The sequence below is a fragment of the Rousettus aegyptiacus genome, unplaced genomic scaffold, assembly GCF_014176215.1.
Source record: "Rousettus aegyptiacus isolate mRouAeg1 unplaced genomic scaffold, mRouAeg1.p scaffold_m13_p_2, whole genome shotgun sequence".
Lineage (NCBI taxonomy): Eukaryota > Metazoa > Chordata > Mammalia > Chiroptera > Pteropodidae > Rousettus > Rousettus aegyptiacus.
In genome coordinates this window covers 154,592,401-154,617,291 of record NW_023416295.1, presented here as the reverse complement: position 1 = coordinate 154,617,291, position 24,891 = coordinate 154,592,401, and the positions used below count along the sequence as shown (strand labels likewise).

Below are 24,891 nucleotides of genomic sequence, written 5' to 3'. Positions count from 1 at the left end.
ACGACACAATATTTCTCCATTTACCTGTAGATGGATATTTCAGTTGCTCCTAGTTTCAGGCTAGCATAAATTAAGCTGCTATTGTTACCGGAGAGTGGGGTCCTCTCCCAGGGCGTTGTTCAGGTTCTTGATGTCTCGAACAAAGAATTGAGCAAGACACGGAAATACAGTAGGAAGAAAAGTTTTACTAGAAAAGAAAGTACACTTCTAGAAGTGGAAGCAGGCCTGAGAAAGAGAAGCATGGCTCAAAAGGCCTGGTAACAAAGACTTCAGGGTTTTTATCCCTTTTTTGTTGTAAATGGTTGCTTAGAGTGGGCTTCCTTGATTGACAATTAAGATTGACGGGACTCAGTGATTCATCATTTTGCTTTCTGTACATGTTTGTTCCCAGAATTCAGACTGTTATAATGATATTAATGAACTTCTGGGCATATAGATCATATTATAATGATGGTATAATGAGACTCAGGTGGGTTGAAGGTCGTTGGGGTCTGCACTGTGCAGATGCAAGTGATGACTGGCATAGACTGGTACCTAAATCTCTGCCTACTGGTTTCTTCGCATGAGTTAGAAAATGCCTTCTGGCTTGCTTTATTGTGGGCAGATTAGGGCAGACTCCTTCTAAGATAGGATGACCTCAATGTCTTTGCAGGCAGACCTGAAACCCCCTAACTAACTTTCCTGCCTACCTCTTTTCTAAGATCCATGATCCCCCTTATTATTAGTATGGATGTTGAGGGACAGGAGGTCTCTTCTTCCATATCTGCTTCCTGCTGAGAATAGTCATAGTCCCTACCTACAGGAGTTTCATGGAGCTCTTTCCCTTTCTGCCTCAGTCAGGGTGAGGTCTTCGGTTTCCTGCTGAAGTGCCACCTCAGTCCCTAGACAAGGAAAAGAAAATACAAACTCCTTATTTTGATCATACATCTATTAATTTCTATTATTGATTTTCCTATTAAGTGAGTAAATGGAAACAAGCTTGTTAATATATTTCTTAAATAGTAAAAAAGAAATACTTTTGGCTTAAAGTCCCCACCCCACCCAACCCCACCCCCCAGACTCTAAGGCCCCTGCCTGACTTAACACCATTTCTGCTTAACAATGGGCTGATGACCCTTATCAACAGTACCCAGAGGATCTGAGTCGCCAGGGCAATTACCAAGATTTGAGGGAGAGAGACTTTTTCCAAAGAAAGGAGGAAGGAAAACTTAACTAGATTCACTAAAAAGATTAACTCTGCAAGAGATGTCTCTTTTCATTTCCTGGTAAAAGTTTAAGAATTTTACAAGTGATGTCTCATCTCACTATGATGTACAAGTCTTTGTGTAAAAATATTTTTAGAAATTTTATTAGGTAAATATCTACCTAGGTGTAGAATTCTGGGTTGGATGGAGTATGTTTTTAAGAAACGGTCAAAACTGTTTTCTACATTTACACTTCCATCAGCGTATTTACAAAACTTTTAAAGTATTCTTATCGTATTATCTGCCTTTCTTCTAAATTCCTGTTGTCTGTGTTTCATGTTTTCCTCAGTCTTTCATGTTGGCAGCTTTCTTTAAATATCTGGAAATCATTTAAGAATATGATACCAAATCAATTTGTAGGACCCCAGAAGGTACAAGATGGGTTTGTTAAAGTGTGGCCTTCATGAACTGGAGCAATTCATTAAAATCCAATTGTCAACATTCATAAGTTTTCGGGGGGGGGGGGGATCAGTTAATTGCTTTGGACAGGAATCTTCCAATATTCTGCCCCAGGCATTCTTGTATGAGAATGGATAGGAGAGAGTAACTCAGTTCTATGAAGCAGGGCGGCGGGGGGGGGGGGGGGGGGGGGGGAGGGCGGGAAGAATATGGGGTGAGGGGAGTCTATCTGTATCTTTACATAGACTTTCAGGTACCTTTTCAGTTTTCAGGCTTACCCACACCTCCACATGGAATGTCCCAGGTATTATCAATTCACGGAGCTTTGGGGGGTTCTTAAGTAAGAATCAGCTTGCTTCTTTTGTGTCCTCATTGCTGACTTTGGTTGGTTCAGTTTCTAAGGGCACATGAAGTTACTAGTAGCTTTTGTATCTATGACCTACTTTCCTAATTCTATTTTTTTTTATTCCTTTCTCTTTCTTATTGTGTATCTACGCCTTCTTTAACCTAGTTTTTTACATTTTATTAGAATTTTTAGAGAAAGCCAAGGTAAAGGAATGAGATCTATAATGGTTAATTCCAGACTCATTTTTAATCAACATTTTAATCAGCAAAAATGCACTTTTATTCTCCCCCTGCTTTCTAATTTCCTGCTATCAAACACTTCCCCTGAATGGAGCTAACATAGGCAGGACATTGAAGGTATGCATATACCCAAAAACTCTTTTAGTGTTCCAATGAAAAGAAAAGGTAATAGATTTGTTTACTTCTGTGCTAGCTAAGAGATTCACAAAAAAAGCTTAGGGGAAAATTCAGGCCTTTGTGGTCCATGAAAAGGGCCTAGTCTCTTGAGAATACTAAGCTCCACAGAGGAAAGGTGGTGGCAACCTTCTTGTGTGGTTCTAGAAGGACTTGCTTGTCTTTGTGGCCTTGGAGGATTAATATGCAAACTGAGCAGGCATGCAAAACAGGTCCTCTGCAATTCAAAATCATAGAGAGTGCTAGACTTTACATCTGATAAGACATTGGACCAGATTTCTTCCTTTACGGGACATAGAATGAAAAGCTTGTTATCTGGCAATTGACAACACTCAGTGAAAGAAACAAGTGTGCTTTCTATCACACAGAGGTTTGACACATCTCAAAGTACTCCAAAGCTTGATCTCAAACCCAAGAGTACATAAAATTAAGGGAAAACAGAGGCCAAAGTAGGAAGAAAAAGCCAAAGATCTCAGTTAGGTCATAGCAAAATAGAATCCCTGGAAGAGAAAGATGACCAAATTGAACAACTGACATAACAAGATAATTTATGATACTAAGTTATAGCATTTAAGATATTAAATTGAAATAATATAGCTTTCACCATAATAATTTAATTGTAGTAGATGAGTTGAAAAAGAAGGTAAAGATTATTAAGATCCAATTGGATGTCCCGGAAGATTATACAGAAAAAAATATTCAAAATTACAGAAATATAAAAATTATGATGGACTTGGATAAAAATGCCAAATGATCTAATATGTAAATAATAAGATTCCATAAAGAGGAAAAAAATAGATATAAAGAAAAGAATAATTAAAGGACAGTTAGATATCTTCTAATACTGAGTAAATATGGAGAAAAAAGAACTACCATTTACTCATCCCAAATTAGAAAAAGATATAATTTATCCATTCTAGCAAAATAAAAAATTATCATACACTCCACCTAAGAAACATACTCAAGAAAATTTCTAGACACAAGGGAATTAATGACCTCAAAATAAGGGGAATTTTAGAGACAAGTAAAAATGTAAAAGCTGATGATGGAATGACTATAATAAAAATTATAATAAAAGTGTTAAATTATTTTTGCAATGAAGTAGATATATAGCAAGAGAAAATCTATAAGAGTCTAAAATAAATTTTACTAAATTCTCACAGTAAAACCTAGGGTTAGGGAGAGAAGAGGTGAGGGAATAAAGGTATAAAAGTTCATGTAGGACAGTGGAATTTGTAATTATGTAGTAATATTATTGTAACAGAAGCAGTGCATGATTACAGCAACTGGTGGGGGAAGTATAGTTGGTGTCTCATGTCATAACAGAAGACAAGTGTGTGTCTAAGAGCTAGTAACTAGGATAAGAAGAAAGATATACAAGTAAGACTAAAATTACAAGAAAAAAATGAAATAAATATTAAACCTAAATCACAAAAAGTATGTTATATAATAAACGAATACATGTTTCATGACGTAAATCTAAAAATTATAAACCCGTATGCATCAAATATGAGATAAATATATAAAACAAAAATTGTTAGAGATTCAAAGAGATTTTATGTGAAATAAATTTAACTCAAAGATTTTAATATGCTGCTTTTGTTACTATAGAATACCTAGCAAAATATCTGATAAATATGAAATAAATTATTCAATACTTAGTACACTTGCTTAATAGATATAAATATACATATTTTATACAATTGTAAATTATTAAGATAATGTATCTTTAGAACAGAGTTATTTATTGATTGTTTTTACTATAGTACTTTTTATTTAAATGTAATTACCCGTGTACTTGACTTATGTTCCTTCTGCAGACTCCTTAAGAGTAGAGACTCTATTCATACACATTTATTTCTCCCATAGCTCCTGACATAATGTCTTACAGATTTATTAAAAAATTATTGGGGTGACACATTTATTTTTTTAATCTACCAAATATTACATTTTTAGAAATTAAAAGATCTCTATTTTTCTGATTATACAATAAAATTAGAAATAATAATATTAGGATAATCCAAATAATTTTAAATATTTAGAACAAGGTATATTCTCAATACTATTTTGATTTGAAAGAATAAAACAAATGAAATCAGAGATATTTAGAATGTGATGCAAATGAAAACATTTATTTAAAAACAGCTAGAGTTTTTAGAGAAAGGTTTATCGCCAAAAATCTTTCATTATCAGAGAAGAAAGCCAAGCTTTTAATACATGTATTAATAAAAATTATAAAACACATTAAGGGAGAATAGGCAAATTTTTAAAAAAGTTTTGAAGATGTAGTTTAATCCAAAGACTGGTTTCATTGAAAGGACCCCAATAACCAAATTAAGGGAAAATGATAAAACCAAAATTATCAGATTTTAAGAATAAGTTTTAAAATATAGTCATAAAGGAGAGGATAAATATGTATGAATATAGTCAATGCAGCTTCATGTCAATAAATTTGAAAATCTAAAGAAAATAGATGATTTTGTAGTAACATATTAAAGAAAACACTTGAAAATATCAGTTATCAGAAATTGGATTGAAAATTGAATTAAATCATATATTTTAATACTAGCATGGGAAAACTAAGGAAAGAACATCCAGCCGTTAGTCAATACTGATTACCTAGAGATGAGAAGGTAGATCAATGAGAGCAAAATTAGGAAGGTAGGAGGAAATAATTAAAAGACTGTTAAAATAGAAACCAGAGAGTATTCATAAAAATATTTAGAATCTGTCGTGTAATCAGATTTATTTGACATTATGTGTTTGTTTTTAATGTTAGATATGAATGTAGAGATATATCTACATTGGTTAAATGTAAAAGAGGACCGCTTGACTTTGAAAGCAATTTTTTTTTATTACATAAAAAGAAATAGAGTTAATACTCCTAAACAATGAAGAGAAAAGGATAGAGAGGTCGGGAAAGAGGAAGCAGTATAAAATGTGTTGCTTCATGTCATTTCCTTGAATTCATGCTTCCTCATAGGTCACACTGTTTCATGGAAAGTGTGGGGCCCTGTTGTTTTCATTTTGCTGATGCTGAACTTGGTAGTGCTGGCCGCACTGGGAACCCTGGTGTTAATGCGTAAGTTTCCACTTTTCTTTGAGGCTGTTCCTTAGTTTTCTCAGGTGCATCACAAGATCCAAGTCTCAAGAAATGTCCATATAAAATGTCAGGATACTAGAGAGAAAAACAGGTTTTTATTTATGTATAACCATATAACATTGGTCAGTCTCTTGAGGATATTTTCATCAGAGTCTCTCAGATGCAACTAATGCTTAAGAGAGTATTGTAAAGCCTATTTTTCTAGAAGTGGTAAAATCAATGCAACAACAAAAGTGTAACTAATTTGTACCTGAGAGTTTTCATGATGATTTCATTTATTTAAAACAAATTATCCATTTTCATGACATTTTCTTCCTTGCCCAACTCATACTAATTGCACACATCTTTCAAAATGCCATTATCGTTACTTGATTTTTTTCTTCTGTTTTTTGTTTTGTTTTGTTTTTCATTAACAGCCTGTTGTTTTCTCCTAGGAATAAAAAAATTTCACGTGAATATGATTTGGCTTCGTGGTATTATCATTTGAAAGATAATTTCTTCCAAATGCTAAATTCTTTTTTTCTAGAACTTCTATAATTTAAAACTCTCTGCCATTAGTGTAATAATTGGTGGACAGGGCCTCTTTCTGGCCAATGTACTGAAAGCTTCTTAAGGGCACAGACTTTGGCTTATTCATTCTTTGTATTTTTTGGTTGAATGTATTAAGTGAATAAACAAACAAATAAACAAATAGGAACTAGTTGGCTTTTGAATATCAAAGTTGAAATTTATTTATAAGAGAAGACAAATCAATCTACACTATCAGCAGTTTTTTTCCACATTTAAGAAAAAAGGAAGTCTTTTTCAATAAAGACCTAATATATGTGCATTGCCAAAACATCAAAATATAGAAAAGGAGAAGGAACTAAAAACAATTGTTATCTACCAACTGGAGATAACAACTATTGAAAAATGAAGATATACATTAATTTTCATATTATAGAGTAGATATTATTTTATATCATTTCACTTAATTTAAATAAATTTTTTGATAGCATTATATTACTTGACATTTTGAGTACTGTTTTCCCAAGTTCTTCACATACATTATCTCATTTAATCTTTACCCCAAACATATACTATAGTTACATTTTTCCTCAGTTTCCAAGGTTAGAGTGTCATCCTTTTATAGTCCTGTGTGATTTATAAGGGACCCGTGGAGAATATTTAATCATGTGTCTATTATTTTATTTTACGCTTTCGGGTTTTAACACCCTTTGCCTTTCTTCCATGTTTCCGTCTTTCGTTATATTGATCATGTTTTATTCTCTTTCTTGAATACCTTCTCAACCCCTGCAATAATTTTTTCTTTAAATATCTATTATTTATTTAAGAATTAAAATGCCTTTTTACGCACTTCGTAATATGGGAGCATTTCTTGCCAAACCTGGACGCTAGTGGGACACGCTCTCCCCACTCCCTCCCTTCCAACAGTGAGTACAAAGACATCCCGAGGAAATAGAAAGAAGATGATTATTATAATCATGGCTAACATTTTTTAAATGCCCTTTAAAAAAATTATCTCATTTAACCCTCATAAAACTTAAATTAAAAATTAAAGATCCTGTTAAGTTTTGGGGCTGCCAGGAAAACTAACATCTGTCTATCAAGAAAAGCCAGATTATACCATACTAATCTCTAAGATGGATAGATTATGAAGTTTTCTGAATCTTTTGAAGTTCTTAGAGACATGCTATGTCTTTTGAATTTGATTTTATTTTTTAATTCTGAAGCTGGCGTTTACCAATTCTCCATACTTAAATTATGGTTATATCTGTTCATGAAACTTAAATTCACAACACATAGGCTCACCAATATATTCTGGTGCCTCCTAGTCTCAAAAATGTGGTTTGCATTTCCATAAATTAACTACTGAAGTATAGTCTTTTTTTTTTTTTTTTAAATCTCTGCTTCATATGGATCTTTTCTGTTTTGCACTTCAACTTATTTGGCCACTTCCTTAAACAAAGAACTAATTCTCTATTGAATAACATAAATTATTTTAATTTCAATTAATTTTAACCTTAAAAGTATATAAGGTTCGTGTTTTACATGCATGCACGTAGCTATCATTTTAATATGTTTTCCATAAAATTGTTAAATAACTATTATGTTATTTGTATACTTTATTGGAAGACTTTGGATAAAGTTTCGAACCTCCTGCTATGAATTACAGATTGCCAGGAACTCTTCTCCAGCAACAGAACAGCATATGTCAGTCAAGGAAGCATTATAGAACAGTTGGAGAGAAATATAGCATTGCACATGTATATGTTTAAAAATGTTTCAACTGAGCACATCATTTTCAAAAATATGTTAGGAAATGCATTAAAAGAGTTGAACAACTTTAATTCAAAACTCTCTGAATGTTTAAAGAAGAAGAAAAATGGTGAGTAAAATATCTGTTTTATATAGTCTTATCAATAATTTCAGGTTCTCTAATTTCCCTAGCCTTTTCAGTGGGTTCAAAATTTTAAAATATTTCTGAAAATTATTTTTAAAACATGGAAATATGGTAACTATTTATACATTTTTCTATAAAATCTTTTTGTTTTTCTTAGTTTTTTTTATGTTTAGAAGTTATTTTTATCAAACTATTCTCTCTCTCTTTCTTGGGTTAGATTCAATTTTCTTGAATCTCTACTTTCTTCTTTTTTTCATCTTTTATACTCCCATTTACTATTACTTTTTATGCTCAAATTTTAATGGACTTTAGCCAAGTATATAGGAAATAAATTTTCTGTGTACTTGCATGTCTGAGAAGGTCTTTATTTGGGCTAGGTATAATTTTGAGGGTTAAAAATTAGTTTCTTAGAGTATATTGAAAAGGTTACTTCATTGTCTCTAGCAAACAGTGTTGTTAATAAGAAATTTGTTCCCGCTGTGATTTTTAGTCCATAAAAATAGCCTGACTTTAGCTTTTAAGATTTTTTTTTTTCATTTGGGGGAGCTGAAATTTTACGATATTCTGGATATGAGTGTTTTCTAATCTTTTTTGTTTTTGTTTTTTGTGGGGCCTTCTCAATTTGAAAGTTGATGTCTTCGAAATGTAGAGAAAACATGTGCTACTAATAATAAACTTATTTTTTCCACTTTCCTGTGTTCTTTTCATGATTTCTCTGCTTCAAATGGTAGGATTTTCAGATTTTCATCTCTTCTTTTTACTTTCTGTTTTTTGGGGGGTTTTTAAGTTTTAGGAGCTATCCTAAAGTTTATTTTTCAATCTTTCTATTGATTATGATTTTAACAATCATTTTTTTAATCTGATAAAACCTTATGTGATTCTTGAGATTTCTGTTTGTTTTTTTGCTGTTGTTTGTTTTTTGTTGTTGTTCGTTTTAAAATATTCTTTTCTTTGTGGATATAATCTTTTAGTGTCATCTAAGTATATTGATTAGATAAGTCTCTTAAAATATGACTCCAAAATTTATTTTTAGGGGGAGGGGATAGGTTTTTTCCCCTTTATTCTTCTTTTATCATAAGAATTCTCTTTCATGTGTTGGTGCTCAATATACCTTAAGATTCTTGCTTTTTTGTGCATATTTAAGAAAGAAGGGGATGGCTGATGTGAGTTGACTCTACAGTTATTAAAAGAGGATAGGTTTTCCATTAGATTTCTCTGAAAGTAAGAAATCTTTCTGGACATTTTAAGGGTGGAAGACCAGGGTGGAAAATATGCACAGGTGACTTTCTCTTTCAAATGAAGCTGGGTATAAAGTGTGGCATTAACAATCAGAGTAGAAACCTAGGTTTTGCTAGATAGTCCAGTCGATTTTTTCACAGAACTGTTTTTTCCTCTCCTGAAAATCCTATAGCATTTCACTAATATCTTCTTTCTGTTTTTAATTCTTTCTTTTCTTACCTTCTTTTATTAAAAAAAAAAAAAAAAAAAAAAAAACAACAACTACACACTAAATGCATAGCACTTGGGAAACCCCAAGAAGTTTTCTGCATAACAATTTTAACAATTCCTCATCGTGAGTAACTTAGAGTATTATGATAGGAAAAGAAGCCAGGTAAACAGAAAATTACAGTTCAGTGTAATAAGTGCTCATAAACATAAATATATCATGCAAGAAACAATACAGTTGGAGGAAATATTCCCAATTGGATAAGGGTAAAATATTCAATGCTAGGAGTGGAGGCATATTGAAATAAGTGATGAGCAATAGTGTGGCACTCTCAGGAAAAATTCAAGGTATCGAAATAAATGTGGATTAGTAAGAGATAAAATTGTAGTGTGATTAGGGTTCTTGTAGATAATAGGGAGGATTCAAATTTTAACCTGAAAGCTTTAGAAAAATATTGGATAATTTAAAGCAGAATTTTATAGAAACATCACTTAAAACAATGAGGTGATGAGGTTTCTGTAGAAAATTTAGCAGACTAGATGAACTATGATCCTGTTACAACAATCCAAACATACTGGAGTTTTCTCTGAGAGCACTTAATAATCCTATCATCCTCTCCTCCCCTCCCATCCTCTCTCCTCCCCTCCCTTCCCCTCCACTCCCCTCCCCTCCCCTCCCCTCTCCTCTCCTCTCCTCTCCTCTCCTCCCCTCTCCTCTCCTCCCCTCTCCTCTCCTCCCCTCTCCTCCCCTCTCCTCCCCTCTCCTCCCCTCCACTCCCCTCCCCTCCCCTCCCCTCTCCTCTCCTCTCCTCTCCTCTCCTCTCCTCTCCTTTGTATCTATGACTTTTCTTCTATCTCAGATTGTTTCAAATCCAAATCTCATTTCATTTCAGATTACATTCTTCCTTTTCTCATATTTTAAGCAATCACATCATTTAATATATAACTTTTATTAATCATTTTAATATATAATATACATGTTTAGAAATTTTGATATCTATGCTATATATATATAGATTGTCTGTATATATGTGCATACATATTATGCACATGTGTGTGTGAGTATCATAGACTTTCCTCATTTGTTTTTCAGACCTCACATCTTGCTCATGCTCAGAGTCACAGATAAGGCATGGAGATAATAAAAAGCCTCACCCCTCCAAGATAAATATGGACAATCAGAAAAATGAGAATAGAACTCAGGTCTGTATTATAATTTGTGGTATGTCCATAGAAATTTCTTGATATTGTTAAGGTACAGGTAAGGGGAATTTGAGTGACAATGTTAATTCTTGGCTATTCCTAAATAAATAACTTCTGTGCATTTTATCTTTGCCACCTCCTTCTGAGTGAAGTCACTGGAGAATTCTTATATCACAAGTTCAAATAGCAAGCGTATACAATCATTAGACTTTGCAATTCATGAGGTATATCATAACACATAAGTTATGGAAATATATTTCTTTGATATGTCTTGTTCCTTGTGATTTCTGGTTCTTGTCAAAACAGGAAGAAGAGAATGATGGTTAATTATTATTTTCAATTATGAGTCAAATTTTAATGGATCACTGATGCAAATGAAATCATAGGATTATCCTTCCCCTCTGAGTTCTTGTACACTAAGGAAAAATTATACTCAATTATAATTCACTTGGTACAATCGTATAAATGATCTATTTTATTTTCACATGTTTCAATCCTACTTAATGTTATTTAAGTTAAAATACAAAGGAACAAATCAGATAAAGTTTCTTCAGTGTTCATGATTATTTGTTGTTATTGTTTTTATTAATATTTGAGTGTAGGAAAAATGCTAAATTCCTAACTGTGCAATACTAAACTCCTTATCGTTCAGCACGATCTATTCATTTAATTTGCTATAATATGTAGTATGCTCCAAACCAACAGATTTTGTCATCAGCATTAACCTGAATGAAGTTCCTGTCCCTGTGATTTTTGCCCTTTATGGTTTTATTACCTGGATTATTTTTTTTCCTTTTGAACTTGATTAATCCAACTGAATTGCCAAGTTTCGGCCTCATTGTTTCTTTGAAAATTTTGTTTCCATCACAATAAGCTTAATTAGTGGCTTTCTCTTTCATATTCTCACACATTATATTTTTAGTCAACAGCTATAAATGTATCTGTTCTGCTAGACTTTTAGTTCCTTAAATGTAGAAAAAGTATCTCATTCATTATTATATATCCATTTATTATACTGAGAATATTTTAAGCCTGGCTGAAGTGCAAGTTTTCTTCAATAGCTGGATTAGTAATAAACTTTGTCTTTTTCCACAGGCAAAAGGAGTGCTTATAGTCAAACAGGAGATTTTTCATTGTTTTAATGTATGATTTTGATAATTTACATTATTAAGGAAAGAAACATCTGAATGAGAGAAACCAATTAGGAAAGTTAAGAAATTAAGAAAAATTAAGCAATACATTTTTTTTTTATGCTACAACTTAATTAGATGTGAGGTATGAAGAAAAGGGAGGAGACTATGATAATTTTAAGTTTTTATTTTGATTATATACATAAGAAAAAATTATGGCTTATATGTGTGTTTTTTTATGTTTGGAACTGAGATTGAGTTAAATTTTAATATGTTAAATTTATGATGCTTGTGAAAATCACATGGACCAAAAATGCAATTGAGCTTGGGTCTGAGTGGGAGATAACTGTAATAGAGAATTTTTTAATTATCCGCTTATAATTTTAGTAAACATTGATTACTTAGCAACCATTTATCAATGATAACTATGTTCTTTTCATTGGAAATACAAAATGAATGAAGTACTGATCCCCATCATCAATATTATTTTTGAACAAAAATGTAAGTGTTTACTAAGATCTAACATAGACTAAACAGAGTCTAAATTCTGGGGATGTAATAATAACCCTTGCCCTCGTACATCTTACAAAAGCTTTTATCTAAGGTGAATCAAAACAATAAGTCAAGAACTATGCAAATAGTTATTTTATTGCAATTATAATGGTACATATATATATATTAAAAAAATAAAAAGTGCAGTGTTCAAATAGGGCAGTTAAAGATGGCTTGAAATCTGAATGAGGAGGAAGCAATAAAATAAAGCATAAACTCTGGCTTTTCTCTCTAGAACCTTGGAAGTTAATGTAAGAGAAGATGTTTTTTATATCCTGATAGAAAATACGTGATGTCAGGAAGAGTTTTAAAAACGACTTCAGGGTAGGGCCCAATGTAGAGGGAAAGATTAAAAGGTTGGGTAGAGGTGGTAAGTTGAAAAAGAGTGGGTTTTTTCATTGGAAAGCTGGTCTTGAAGGCCTGGGAACCCATTCCACGGTGAATACAGATATAGATATTGTTGTATTTGGAGTATTAATATATTTGGAATAGCTCATGTGATGCCTTCTATTTTTGCCTGTCATCTGCTGAATGTTAAAAGGGTAGTAACAGTGGGGAAACCTGAGAATACAGATTTTAAAATTTCACTGAGGAAAAGAGGACAAGAAACTAAGAAAGGAAAAGAATAACTTTTGGTAATAACTTCTGGAATTTTGATGACATGAATCTGATTTTGTTGTACCTGAATTAGCTCCTGGTGGTATAAAGAGATAGCAAATGATTTTTTTTTTTTTTTTTTTTTTTTTTTGTATATAGCTGGATATTAGATGTCTTCCATCATCTGCCTCCTGGATGAATCTAAATTGTACTCCCAACAAGACAATTGTGAAAGCAAAGAAACTTTCAAATTTTTGCATTTTGACCTGTGAATCTGTCCCTTCCATCTTGTCAATAGTAAAGGAATGTCTAGCATGCTAATTTTAAAGATATTTCTGTGACAGTTATCCTTTATACATGGTCAAAGATGTACAAAGACAAGGCAAGAATATTTGAGAGTATTCATCTGTATCTCAGGCAAATTTTTTTTAGCAAAAAAAAAATCCGTGCTATATAAAAGGAATCTCTTGGAATTAAGAACACAGGAGGTATACATTCAGTTTTGCTATACTTTTCTGCCCTTTCTTTCATACTACTGCTCCTTGCTTTCCAAGGGCATTAAGAAATGGAGAGAAGGTTTAAACCCAAAGTCAAATGAAAGTCAAGGATGTTACCCTATGCAATATAAAATAAAGTGTTCTTTTGGAGTCAAGAAAACTCTACTTTGTTTCTACTACTTTACCTGTTCTTTAGTTAAGTAATATAAGTTTACATACTTTATTTTTATTTTATTTTATTTATTTTACTTTATTTTATTTTTTAGGTGAGGCAACCCTTTGTTGACCTCACAGATTGCAAGGACCTTGTCATCTTACAATCCCTTATTTTTTATTTTTTATGCTTACAGCACCTGGTCTTCCTAGGTGGTCTCCCATCCAATTACTAACCAGGCCCGACTCTGCTTAGCTTTTGAGATCAGATGGGATCGGGCTTGTTCAGGGTGTCATGGCCATAAACTTACATACTTTATTAAAGGAAGATTATGACAATATTTTAAGAGAGTTATAATCAGAGTGACTGTATGATTTATTGTCCAAACCAGAACATTTTTGAGAGTGAAGAAGGGCACTATTTATAATTAAACCAGTGTCCTGGGCAAGGAAAGACTATTCAAGTGACCTTGTGAGTGAAATTGAGAGCAGAAGGCTCAGAGGTAGCTTTGGGTCATAGACAGTGAAGGGCTATGGTGAATTCTGACAGTAGTGTAAGGAATTACCACAGTTATTGTCACTTCCTTCTTTTTTGACTAGAATAATCTAACAAGAAAAGAATAATAACTTCTGGAAATAATAGATTGGATTTATTAGGTAATTGTCTCTTTTTCAAGTTAAATAGAGCACATAACTCATTTTTATTTATTTACTTTTTTTGTTACAGGTTTGATACCCTGATAAATATTTCAAGTGCTGAAACAGTGACGTATTCAGTATTCAATGGAAATGAAATAATTGGAAAGTCCAATGACTCTAGTAATTAATAGTTGTGAAAACAAAGTTGATATCCCCAAATTTTAAATCTTTGGTAAATGCCAACACTCCTAGCTTACTGTAATACTGTGGGACATAAAAATTACCATGTAGGTTGAAACTATGCAAAAACAATCTCAGAATCAAATGAAAACGTTTAATTATTTTGTGACCTTTAAAACATTTTGTCAAAACATTAAAAACGCTCTTACCATTGATTATAAATATTCAGAAAAGTAAAATAGTAAAATTAATATTACTTAGTCTATTATAATTTGAAATATTATAAATATTGAGAATTAAAGTGGTTTATTTTATTTTTCAAGAGTAATGTTAACAATGTAAAACTTCTTCATATGGTCCAACTTGCTATACACGTTGAACCTGTTTTCCATGCCTTAGCAAAGTGTCATACTCTTTTTAGCATTTAACATTCTATCTTTGTACTCTCAAAGACATGGAATATTTCCAACAGTTCCTTTAATGTAAAAATTTTGGCTGGCATCATTTCCTTTGGGTGCCTTAATCTTTTTCATCACAACTGTTATTTTTATTAATGTTGATAAATTTCCTTCAGTAAGTTCCTCTGATTACATAGCAGGATGCTCTGAAGTGAAGGCAGTGGCAACATTTCTATGGTCAGCTATTTCTCCTTTAGCTGTATTTAAATGATTATTTACACAGTGTGGTAAAAGTTCCTGTCATACTATACAGATATTATTCACTATTACTTCCTGTCAGGATGCTTGAATACTTCAGCTGTTTGCTTGATATTATATATTTCGAAACTCAGTTAAAGTAATTGCATGACTGTAGTGCAAATAGCCTATCCAAATGTCCATCTAAGATAAAAGGTTTTAAAAGTTGAAATAACTCCCTGATTCATTGACTAGATTAATAGAATTGTGTTTAATGGTAAAAACAAACAAACAAACAAAAACAAACAAACAAACAAACAAAAAATCATACTTTCACATTTTCACTCAAGACCCTAAAAGAAACAGGGATTCTGTTTTGTTTTGTTTTGTGGAGGCAGCAGAGTTATGCTCCAGAAACTGATTTTGCCTTTGCCAGCAATTTATCTAGTATAAGTTCACTGTGAGAATTATAATAACCCAAAGTACATAGAATAATATCTCTTACTAAGCCAAATAAAGAATAACATATTTCAAACTAACGACAGATTAATTACACTTTTGTTTTTGGGAAGGGGAGATGAGAAGAATAAAGTACAAATTTTAATATTAGGAGAACCTTTTTATTCGAGGAAGCACTTAGAGAGTTGGTAACTAACCAAGAGCTGACTCTCAGCTGCCCACACAAAGTAAAAGTGCCTTGTTGCTAGGGCATGTTGCTAGGGAATGATGATGCCAGGCAGGCTGAACTGCTCCAAGGATAATCGATCCTGTGACCTCTGCTTAATTTAAACACCACTACCAACCAAAGAGTAGCCTTGGCCATAGCTGAAGGAAATGACTAAAAGGTCTTTAGATACTTTTTAGGTTAGCAGAATCACCTCACTCAAAGCAAAATTCTCAAATAGTCCTCACAAAGTCTCAGTATTTATTGTCCAAACGTCCCCTTGCCATAGCTGCTGGTAACCAGCCTCCCCACATTTAGAGGATTTCCAAAAGTCACCTATTAACATAAACTCGGTCTTGCAGTCCTGGTTGAAAGGGACTTATCATGGGTAACCTGACACCCATTCCACCTGTGTGGCTCTAAGGCATTTCTCCTGTTAGTTCTCCTGGTTTTTGCCTCACATAATCTGATGTTATATTGATAGGTACAAATATGTTTAGATTGTTATCTCTTCTTGAAGAATTGACTATTTATTGTTATGTAATATTTTTCTTTATCCCTGATAATTTTCTTTGTCCTGAAGTCTAGTTTGTCTGAAATTAATATAGCTATTCCATTTTATTCAATGGTTTAGAATGATGTATCTTTCCCTACTCTTTAAATTTAACCTGTGTCTTGACAATTAAAGTGGTTTTTTTTGTAGACAACATACAGTTATATCTTTCTTTAATCTACTCTGAAAATCTCTTTTAATTGAGATATTTAGACCATTTACACTTAAAGTGTTTGTTGACATAGTTGTATTAATATCTGCCGTGTTTATGTCAGGGTTCTGGAAAAAAAATAACAAGTCTAATATCTTAAACTGTTTAATGTATTAGAACTTTTTTGAATAAATATAATTGTAATTGTGAAAAAATAAACTTAGAATAATAATACCCAGATTACTACATCAATAACCTCAACATTACTAATTTAAATAAATGAGAATATAAATACTAAATGAAGTGTTACTTCACCTAGATCACAAGTTACCTAAATGTTAAAGATTAATTTTCAAAAAATGTATTTTCATAGGGTAATAGGAGAAGAGTTATTTTGCACGTGCAGGCTGACACTTATTTGGTGCACAGTGGAACACACAATCTATTTGTTAAGATGCTAAGCTATTTCCAGATCACTTGGTATAGAGCTGCTGCCCCAGCCACTAAGACCCTTATCTTGGAATCCTGCAAGCCTCTGCATGATCCAGCAGCTATCACAGCAGGGTGCCTGGGACCTCATTCCAGGGCTGTGGTCTGTGTCACTCCTGGTTGTTCAATTCTTATGTATCACCCATGTACACTTGTGCATATGTAACAACTAAGCAAGAAATAAGTCTTTTATTTGAGAGGGGAAAGTCAATAAAATGATTCCGAGATAGAGCAATAAGACCCTATATATAGATCAGCAATTCCCTGAGGTTCCCGGCAATAGCAAGAATGTCCTATCAGAAGACATCAAACAATGAAGTAGAGAATGTTCTGTGAAGCAAGTTTATTTGCCAGATAGTTTAAATACACAGTCATTTTGAAATCTGTTTTTGACTCTGGCAGGATAGTTTTCTCCTTCCTCACATGAACTTAACCACGAGCCCCTTACTTTGTGGTGAATTTGGAAGAAGCCTATTAAACCAAATCTTCAATCTTCACTAATGCAGCGGTCTTCTCACAAATCCAAGAGATTTCAGCACTGCAGCGGGAAATATAAATATGTCCTTTTTGAAAATAGGCACATCCTTTGGATCCATTGATCTGGGCATATTCTTCAGTACTAAATCTGAACATTAATATATTTAAATTAATTATACATTTAAAAATTAATTTATACCTCAAATACTTGAAATTTGATCACAGTTCAGTGTTCTCCATTACCAAATATATATCTGAACGTGGAGAGACTTCTGCTTCCATTGCACATCAAAATCCCTAAGGCTGGCATATTTGAGTTCTTTATTTCAAGTTAATCATAATCCTAGGTAAAATTATTTAATGAGGATACTTAAATTCTGTGTTGAGATACTTAAATTCTCTCCATTAATGCTGTAGAAACTACTCATTGTATTAGAATTTCCTTACTTTGGAACTATATGAAGAAAAACAGGAAAATGGAATCACATTCTGATAAAAAGCTGTTATATTTTACTATGTACAAATATAATGTTGTATATCTTTATACATGTATGAAGAGGTGAAGAGAGAACAAGACAGAGTGTAAGAGAGAAAATTAGTAACTACATAGATGTGATTAATATCAGTCCCTAGTTCTGCTAAGGAATTGGTGATAATTCTTAAATAATATCATTAGAAAATAATGCTTTCCAGGTCTAAATCTTCTGCATGCCCCAAATTGCTTCTTTCCCCCCCCAAATGATCTGCATTACAATGCAATATTTTTTTCTTGCTTCAGGACTAAGCTTACTAAATCCTAGGCTAAGTATATGCATTTGCTCAGCCTTTACTCAGCAAAAATGGCTGTGAGATTCTGAAGCTCAGTCTCTCTATCCTGAGTGTGATGCATTGTTTTATCTGATAGCTGCAGGGAATGGTGTCTTTAGGTCTGAAACTTGCTGTGGAGGCCACCTCATCCATATTTGAATTAGGAGTGAGTTGGGGAGGCAGGGATGATTCAAACTCCTTTGGGAGAAGGGATTTGTCCTAAATTCTAAAATGAAAATAACTGCATTTACATGTTGTCTTGGTGCTCCTGTAAACCCTTGGTCTAGCAGAAGTACTTCAGATTAGTGTGTAATCATTCATGCCCAATATCGCTCCACTTACAAAGAGTAACTGTCCTTTTTGTTTATTACTTTTATTACTGTGTTTATTACTTTGCATGCATTTTTTATCATTATTATTTGTATGAAAACAGATGATTCGATTTAATATGACTACTGAGTAGTGGTGTTTGGGGAGCAGGAGATCGGTGTTGAGTAGAAAAGGCCAGGACAGAAATTTGGAAAATGAGTGAAGACAAAGTGTATGCAGGAGAAAAGTATAGACATATCATTGTTTGTTAAAGGAATTTGACGAATCACAACTGAAGCACAGCAATTTGAACAGAAAATCAGCAATTATAATTTTGTTTAAGGAAACTTTGACAACATGCATTAAAGAGTGAGTTTAATAGATTAGTAGCTTGATAAGTTATTACAGGAGTAGAAAAATTTGCTATACCACCAATATGCCAATGCTTTTAATTTTATCTAATATACAAATACCATATATTATATTAAAAATACAAATATGATTTTATCATTTTAATATAGTTGTGATGAGGGGTGATCTTCAAAATATTTGGTTTTGTAATCAGTTGCCTAAAGGATTTTACAAAACTATGTGCCCCTTTACACATTTTTAAGCCAACATCTATTTTTTATAGTTTTGAATAGCTGCAAAATACAATTTTTAAAGCATCCTATATTCTATAAGTACTTTAATTATTTCATCAAAATCTTAGAAGTGGCCGATTTAATTCATTTTAATTCATGAAAACATTTGCTGTACAATTTAATTGGCAAGTCTCATAAAAAAAAAAACTAATTATTAATCAACCAATTCAGACTTACTTTTTGTTAGAAAATAAATTATTCAATTTAAAGAAATATGTTAATATACAACAAACAAACACACACACACACCACCCTTCTGGATTGTAGGTGCTGGAGAGCCAGGGGAGATGAGAGGGTGAGCTCAAAATCACACAAGTACTAGGTCCTGATTTTACTACTCATGAGCTTAGTGACTGTGGGCAAGTTATTTAATTTTTTATGATAATTATTTCATATATAAAATGGGAATATAACAGTGCTCTTATCACAGGGCTAATATTTATGAAGTACTTTGAACATAATATTAACTGTGTTTGTTAAAGAAATTTAAACTAATAGATGACATTTAGTGTCCTGCCATGGTTTTAACACATATGAAAGCAGATATTCCTTTCATATTTGTTACTGAAGTTCTCTTTTCTTTGTAGGTTTAGCTCTTCTTTGTATCTAGATTAATAATTCCTGCAATATACTTTTTATTGAGGTAACATTAATTAATAACCTTATATAAGTTTCAAATGTAGAACAATATAATTTGATATCTGTAAACATTATAGCATGCTCACCACCAAAATTAAAAAATGGATGGAGGATCTGAATAGAAATTTTTCCAAGGAAGACATATAGATGGTCAATAGACAAATGAAAAGATGTTCAACATCACTAATTATTAGGGAAATGCAAATCAGAACATTTATTTTCTCAATATTCCATTTCTTGATGTTCTTAGCGTGGTTTCCCCCGACTCCACCCCCGTAATTGGAGACTTACAAGGACGGAGAGGGAATAGAACCATCCTCCCATAGCCAACTCCTGCTAGATGGATCCCATGATAATCCCAACCAGAAGAAAAAAAATTGGGGTAATAGTTGTGACTTCAGAAAATCCTGAGAGAGAAAAAAAGAAAAATGGTATGTGAGAACCACATTCCAGTTTGCAGAAGTAAGATCAATGGGAACATTCACTAAATTAATTAATTCTCATTCACAATGTACTGAACTCTTACTAGGTGCATGAGAAGTCCAATTTATTTACTTTCCATTATATGCATAATTTCTATAACTAGGGCAAGAGATTCAGCCAGACCTTTTCTTCCAAGCTATCTATCTTCACCAAGGTGGAGTTCTTGTTCATGCAGATTTTTCTACTGTTAGTCCAGGTTTCCTCCTCATTTGTTGCAAAAGAATAGCAGCTGTTTCGGTACCATTGCCACATCTTAGGACAAGGATTACATTTGTGGTCTGAAAAAGAAATTGCACCTAATAGTACAAACTAAACAACTGTGGAGTAACTGGTGAAGGCTTTGGAAACTAAATCGTTTAATTTGATGATAGAGTCTGAGATCTGGCACCCTGAAAACATACTGCTTTAGGAGACTGATAATAAAGTCACCTCAAATGGCTTGAGACAGTGATGATTGAAATTATTTTTTCAGGGCTCAGTCTTCTGGCTTCAGAATTACCAGCTATATTTTTAACTTCTTATAACAATAGGATCTCCTAAAAACAGATCATAAAGTGAGGGTCTAAAATATTCTGATTTATACTATCCAAAGATGCTTCTCAAATGTGCCTCTTATGTTTTCAAAATTATTGAATGAATTTATGTCTTCCCTTGCCTTTCGTAAAGTTAGTGTGACGTTACTAGAGGTCATTTGATAGCATAACTCTCTTATACTGCCAGGTACTGCACATAAGTAAACTAAAACCAGGCCACAGATTTCATCTGACTGGTGAGTAAGTCTTGATTACCTGAAGTGTGAATGACTAGCTCTTGGCAGAGTCTGATGGCCATTTGTCCCTGCCTCTTCAATAGATCGGAGATCTGGGATTTGAGAAATTCCTCTTCTGTGGACAAGTTCCTGTAGTTGCTCAGCTGCTGGGATAAGTTATCCTGCCGTTGGTGGATGATTTTCTGGAGTTGACTCAGTTTCTCTGAATCTGAGTTAATTTCATTAGATGTCTGTAAAACTCCAAGCCATAACGGGAGACAAGCTGATACATCCATTCATCCTCATGGTAGCCATAGATAATTTTCTTAATACAGAAATATTTCTTACATTGTTTAAGATTTATTAGTAACTCTCAATAATGGAGGTACTGTGGAAGAAACACACCAGATGCCTTTCTATTCCAATTTATGTAGAGCTCATCCTTCTAATTTTATTTATGTTTTAATTATGATTGTATTTGTATTAAAATAATTGATTAATAATTACATATCTCTGATATTTCATTAAGTCAGTGCCAATCACTTTGCAATTCATTTGGTGAATTTTTTTTCTTTTTTCTATTTGGAGTTAGTTCATGTAATTGTTTTAACAGGAACAGAATCTTTGGGTGCAATGGGTATCTCAAACTATGTTCTGCAGACAACTTGAATCAGAATCACCTGGAACATTTGTTTTTTTTTTTTTAAATTTTTTTTAAAAAGGCAGATTTTAATGCCACAGGTGACCATTTTTGGTCCTAGATTTATAGAATATGCATTTTTAATAAGTACTTTAGGTGATTCATGAACAGAATAAATTTAAGAACCATTGCATTCAAAGCACTGCACTTTAGGGTAAAAAAGCATCCACTCTTCTATGCTGAACCAATAACTACGCACTGCATCTTCATTTAAAAAAATATACATCGTTGTAGAAGATCAATTGCTAACCCTCATGATGATTAGCTACTGAATATCTGTTACTGCTAGTAGAACATTATATTTCTTTTCAAAAGAACAAGCTATACCCTTAACCTTTATTTATATGTCCAAATAGGTATGTCTAAATCTAATAATCTGTGGAATCTTACATATAAAAGAAATGAAAGTAGCAGAGGAGACAGTATCATTTAGCAAATTAACATTCTTGACTGCAAATTCTCTGAAAGTAAATACTGTGCCAGCTCTTAATCTGTTCACCACATACTTAACAATATCCTATAAAGCATGTATTCTTGGGATGTTTTGGCACCCTATACATCTCAGACTGCCCAATGATGGGGCAGAATCAAGGGAATACTCTTTTTTTGTTGGTTTTTTTTTGGCTTTTGTTTAGGAGTGGAGCTTCCCTTTTTATGTGCAGGTAGTTCAACTTCCTATCTACTGGCTAAGGTATGTCAGGTGACTCTTCATTCTTGTTTGTCTCTCTTTTTTATTCCCAATAGTCAGGCCGTTGCTACTGCTTAAAAGTTTTCTCTACTCTAGAAAGGAGGTCTTGAGTGATGGATTGTACTAGTCTTATACAAAGTCTTAGGGGTAAATGAAATGGCATGCTCTTCCTTGAGTCTACCTTCATTAGCTCCCTGTTTCTAACCATTGGGATAACAAGTGATGGTGTGTCCATGCAGAAAAGAGGCTCCTTAATCCAACCAGTAACTGAAAAAATAAAAGCTGTCTTCATAGTCCAGTATAGCTTATCAAGAGAAAACAATGGAATTAAGGCAAAATCCTTACAATATGTTCCTAATAATAACTATGTTCCTTGCTGGTTTACCTTGGAGACATGGAGAAAAAGAAACAGGAAGTGGCAGAAAGTATTAAGAGTTTTCAGGATATAACACCTATTATGTAATATAATCTAAATTTACACGTGTTTTCTATTTACCCTTCTTGGGTTTGATGCAAGTATACTTACACATAACCCCCAAGGTCACCAGCCCAATCAGCAGCAGCAGACAAAGAGTTAGCAGACTCAGGGCAGCCCAACGCCATATGGGGGCTGGAGCTGAATACTCTGAAGAAAGACAGAAGAGAAATGAGCAAACAAAACTGCCTTGTGGTGTTCCACATGGTTCTACTCGGTTCCTTGTGGCGTTCCACTCAGGAAGCTTCCTAAACTTTTTCAATGACCCTATCTAGAAAATAACTAAAAAATGTGATTTAAGGGCCTTCCCATCAGTTCTCCTCCATTTTTTTTTCCTTTACTATACTCTTTTCCATTAAGAGTGCCTTCTGATTTCCAGGTTTTTGTTTTACATCATCACATACCTTTCTTCCTCAAATTTACTGAATTCATAAATAAGGTGTTGCAGAAACTGCTTCTCTAGATGATCCTGACAATAGGAGATACCCCAAGTTTTGGAGATCATACAACTCCATAAGGTGAATGTCATTGTGGATTTTATTTTTACCATTATCTATTCTATTTATCATCTAGTAGGTAATGAATGAATACTAAATGAAAGCAGGAACGAATGTACAATCTAACCTGCAAACAGCAGAGTAGACCAGAAAGCCAGTGGAAAACTCTTCAAAATTTAGCATCCTACACGTATAAATATATACACAAATGGTTCTATTTACCCCAGCTTCCTATTCCGTAATTCAGGATTTAATGGCATCTAGCTCAATATTTCAGATAAACTAATGCAATTTCCAGGTGCACTATTGCACATACCACATCCACAACTCTTTCTAAAGGATTAGAGCTAAGCTTTTTTGAAAAAAAGAAAACAAAAATGTGTGACTGTTAACCTTTATGACAAATATGCAAAGTCTATTCTCATCCTTTCTTTGTATATTGCTCCCCCAACCACACACACACACACACACACACACACACACACACACACACGCGTGCGCGCTCTTAAACTAAAAATAGATCTAAAGACAAGAACATAGTTCATACGTTTTAGATAATTTAGACAACAACCTTGAACTGTCAATAGTTCCTTTAAGGTAAGGAATGTAGTCTGATATGTTAAACTGGATTCCTGACCACAGAGTCTGCTATTTCTCCCAATTGAATATAGGGAATGAGTGAAAGATTAGAATGTCTGGACATGAACCAGGTTAAATCATTTAAGTTCTTTCAGTCTCAGTTTTCTCATTAACACATTGGAGAAAATACTCATATTATTCCATTTACTTCATAATTATATTTTGATAAAGATATGACATAATGCATATAAAATACTAAAATATATATTATTATTGATTTAACACTGTTAATTATACTCAGAATTTCAACTCTCAATGTTTTTTTTAATACTTAGAAAACAGAAACTATCTCTTGTCTATTTCTGATTCACTTATCTCCCAATTTTTTCCTTCAGTTTTTTTATACCTTTGGAGAAAAGTTCCTTTCACCTTCTCTGCTTTAGAAGCCTCTAATCTGTCTTCGAAAAGAACAGTCCCCTGGCATGTCTCACAAGGCACAAATATCAATAACTACATTTATAAAAGAAATCTATTAGTCTCCAAACTCGATCTCTGTCTGTCATGTCCAAATAAAATTTTTCACTATAACACAGAGTTTCATGAAATGCAGTGATATCACACAATTTAATGAGTTTCTGAAATTTACAAATTTTCCCTTGAATTTTGGCAACGTTCATTCTACTAATATATTCCACAAATTTTGTCTCCATTTCTAAGCTTCTACAGAATCTTTCTCTTGAGCACCGTATGAAAACAGCACCTGGACGCATTAAACTCCAATCCATACCCTGAGGTCACGTCTTGCTTTCTCCGAATTCCTACCTCTTTTCCTTAGGTTATGTCTATCTTGGTTATTTTCTGCTCCAACAGAATCCTTAAAGGCCAGTGTCGTGTAGGTCACTTCTTCAGACATTGTAGAAGAAAGCACTACTATAAATCATGTAATTAATGTTTCAATATCTTCGGGCCTGGGAACAAGATGTTCTTTTCAAGGCTGGGAGCTTTTATACAGATACTCAACTCACCCAAGACACATCCCACTGCTCC

The 24,891-nt window shown here is 33.1% G+C and overlaps 2 protein-coding genes and 1 pseudogene across 5 annotated transcripts in view; 1 reads left to right on the top strand and 2 right to left on the bottom strand.

The window, feature by feature from the left end:
* LOC107502082 overlaps positions 1-17,441 on the top strand; it is a 22,123-nt gene extending 4,682 nt beyond the window's left edge. For 2 of the 4 annotated variants that reach the window (XM_036237365.1, XM_016128906.2), the window contains 5 exons: positions 5,386-5,484; positions 6,840-6,938; positions 7,682-7,894; positions 10,449-10,558; positions 12,997-13,630. In XM_036237365.1, the coding sequence (XP_036093258.1) occupies positions 5,386-5,484; positions 6,840-6,938; positions 7,682-7,894; positions 10,449-10,558; positions 12,997-13,158 (683 nt within the window). In that variant the 3' untranslated portion in view covers positions 13,159-13,630. Of the gene's footprint in view, positions 1-5,385; positions 5,485-6,839; positions 6,939-7,681; positions 7,895-10,448; positions 10,559-12,996; positions 13,631-14,214 lie in introns of those variants that run through there. The other 2 variants (XM_036237366.1, XM_016128908.2) reach the window with 2 other exon arrangements.
* On the bottom strand, positions 13,676-13,794 carry LOC118614715 (annotated as a pseudogene).
* CLEC12B (C-type lectin domain family 12 member B) lies at positions 17,273-24,891 on the bottom strand. The gene is made up of 6 exons (XM_016128912.2): positions 24,667-24,891; positions 22,820-22,918; positions 20,946-21,164; positions 20,281-20,435; positions 19,966-20,081; positions 17,273-17,423 (listed from the first exon to the last, which is right to left on the bottom strand). The coding sequence occupies exons 1-6, from the start codon at positions 24,755-24,757 to the stop codon at positions 17,273-17,275; spliced, it is 831 nt and encodes a 276-aa protein (XP_015984398.2). The 5' UTR covers positions 24,758-24,891.

Excerpts from the sequence above, each read along its gene's own strand:
- CLEC12B (XM_016128912.2), bottom strand. The coding sequence starts at position 24,757 with ATGTCTGAAGAAGTGACCTACACGACACTGGCCTTTAAGGATTCTGTT. Across the intron at positions 20,082-20,280 it reads TAGATAGCTTGGAAGAAAAG|GATTTTCTGAAGTCACAACT; the intron begins GTCTGGCTGAAT and ends TTTCTCTCTCAG. Across the intron at positions 17,424-19,965 it reads TCTATTCCCTCTCCGTCCTT|ATTTAGTACTGAAGAATATG; the intron begins GTAAGTCTCCAA and ends ATTAATGTTCAG.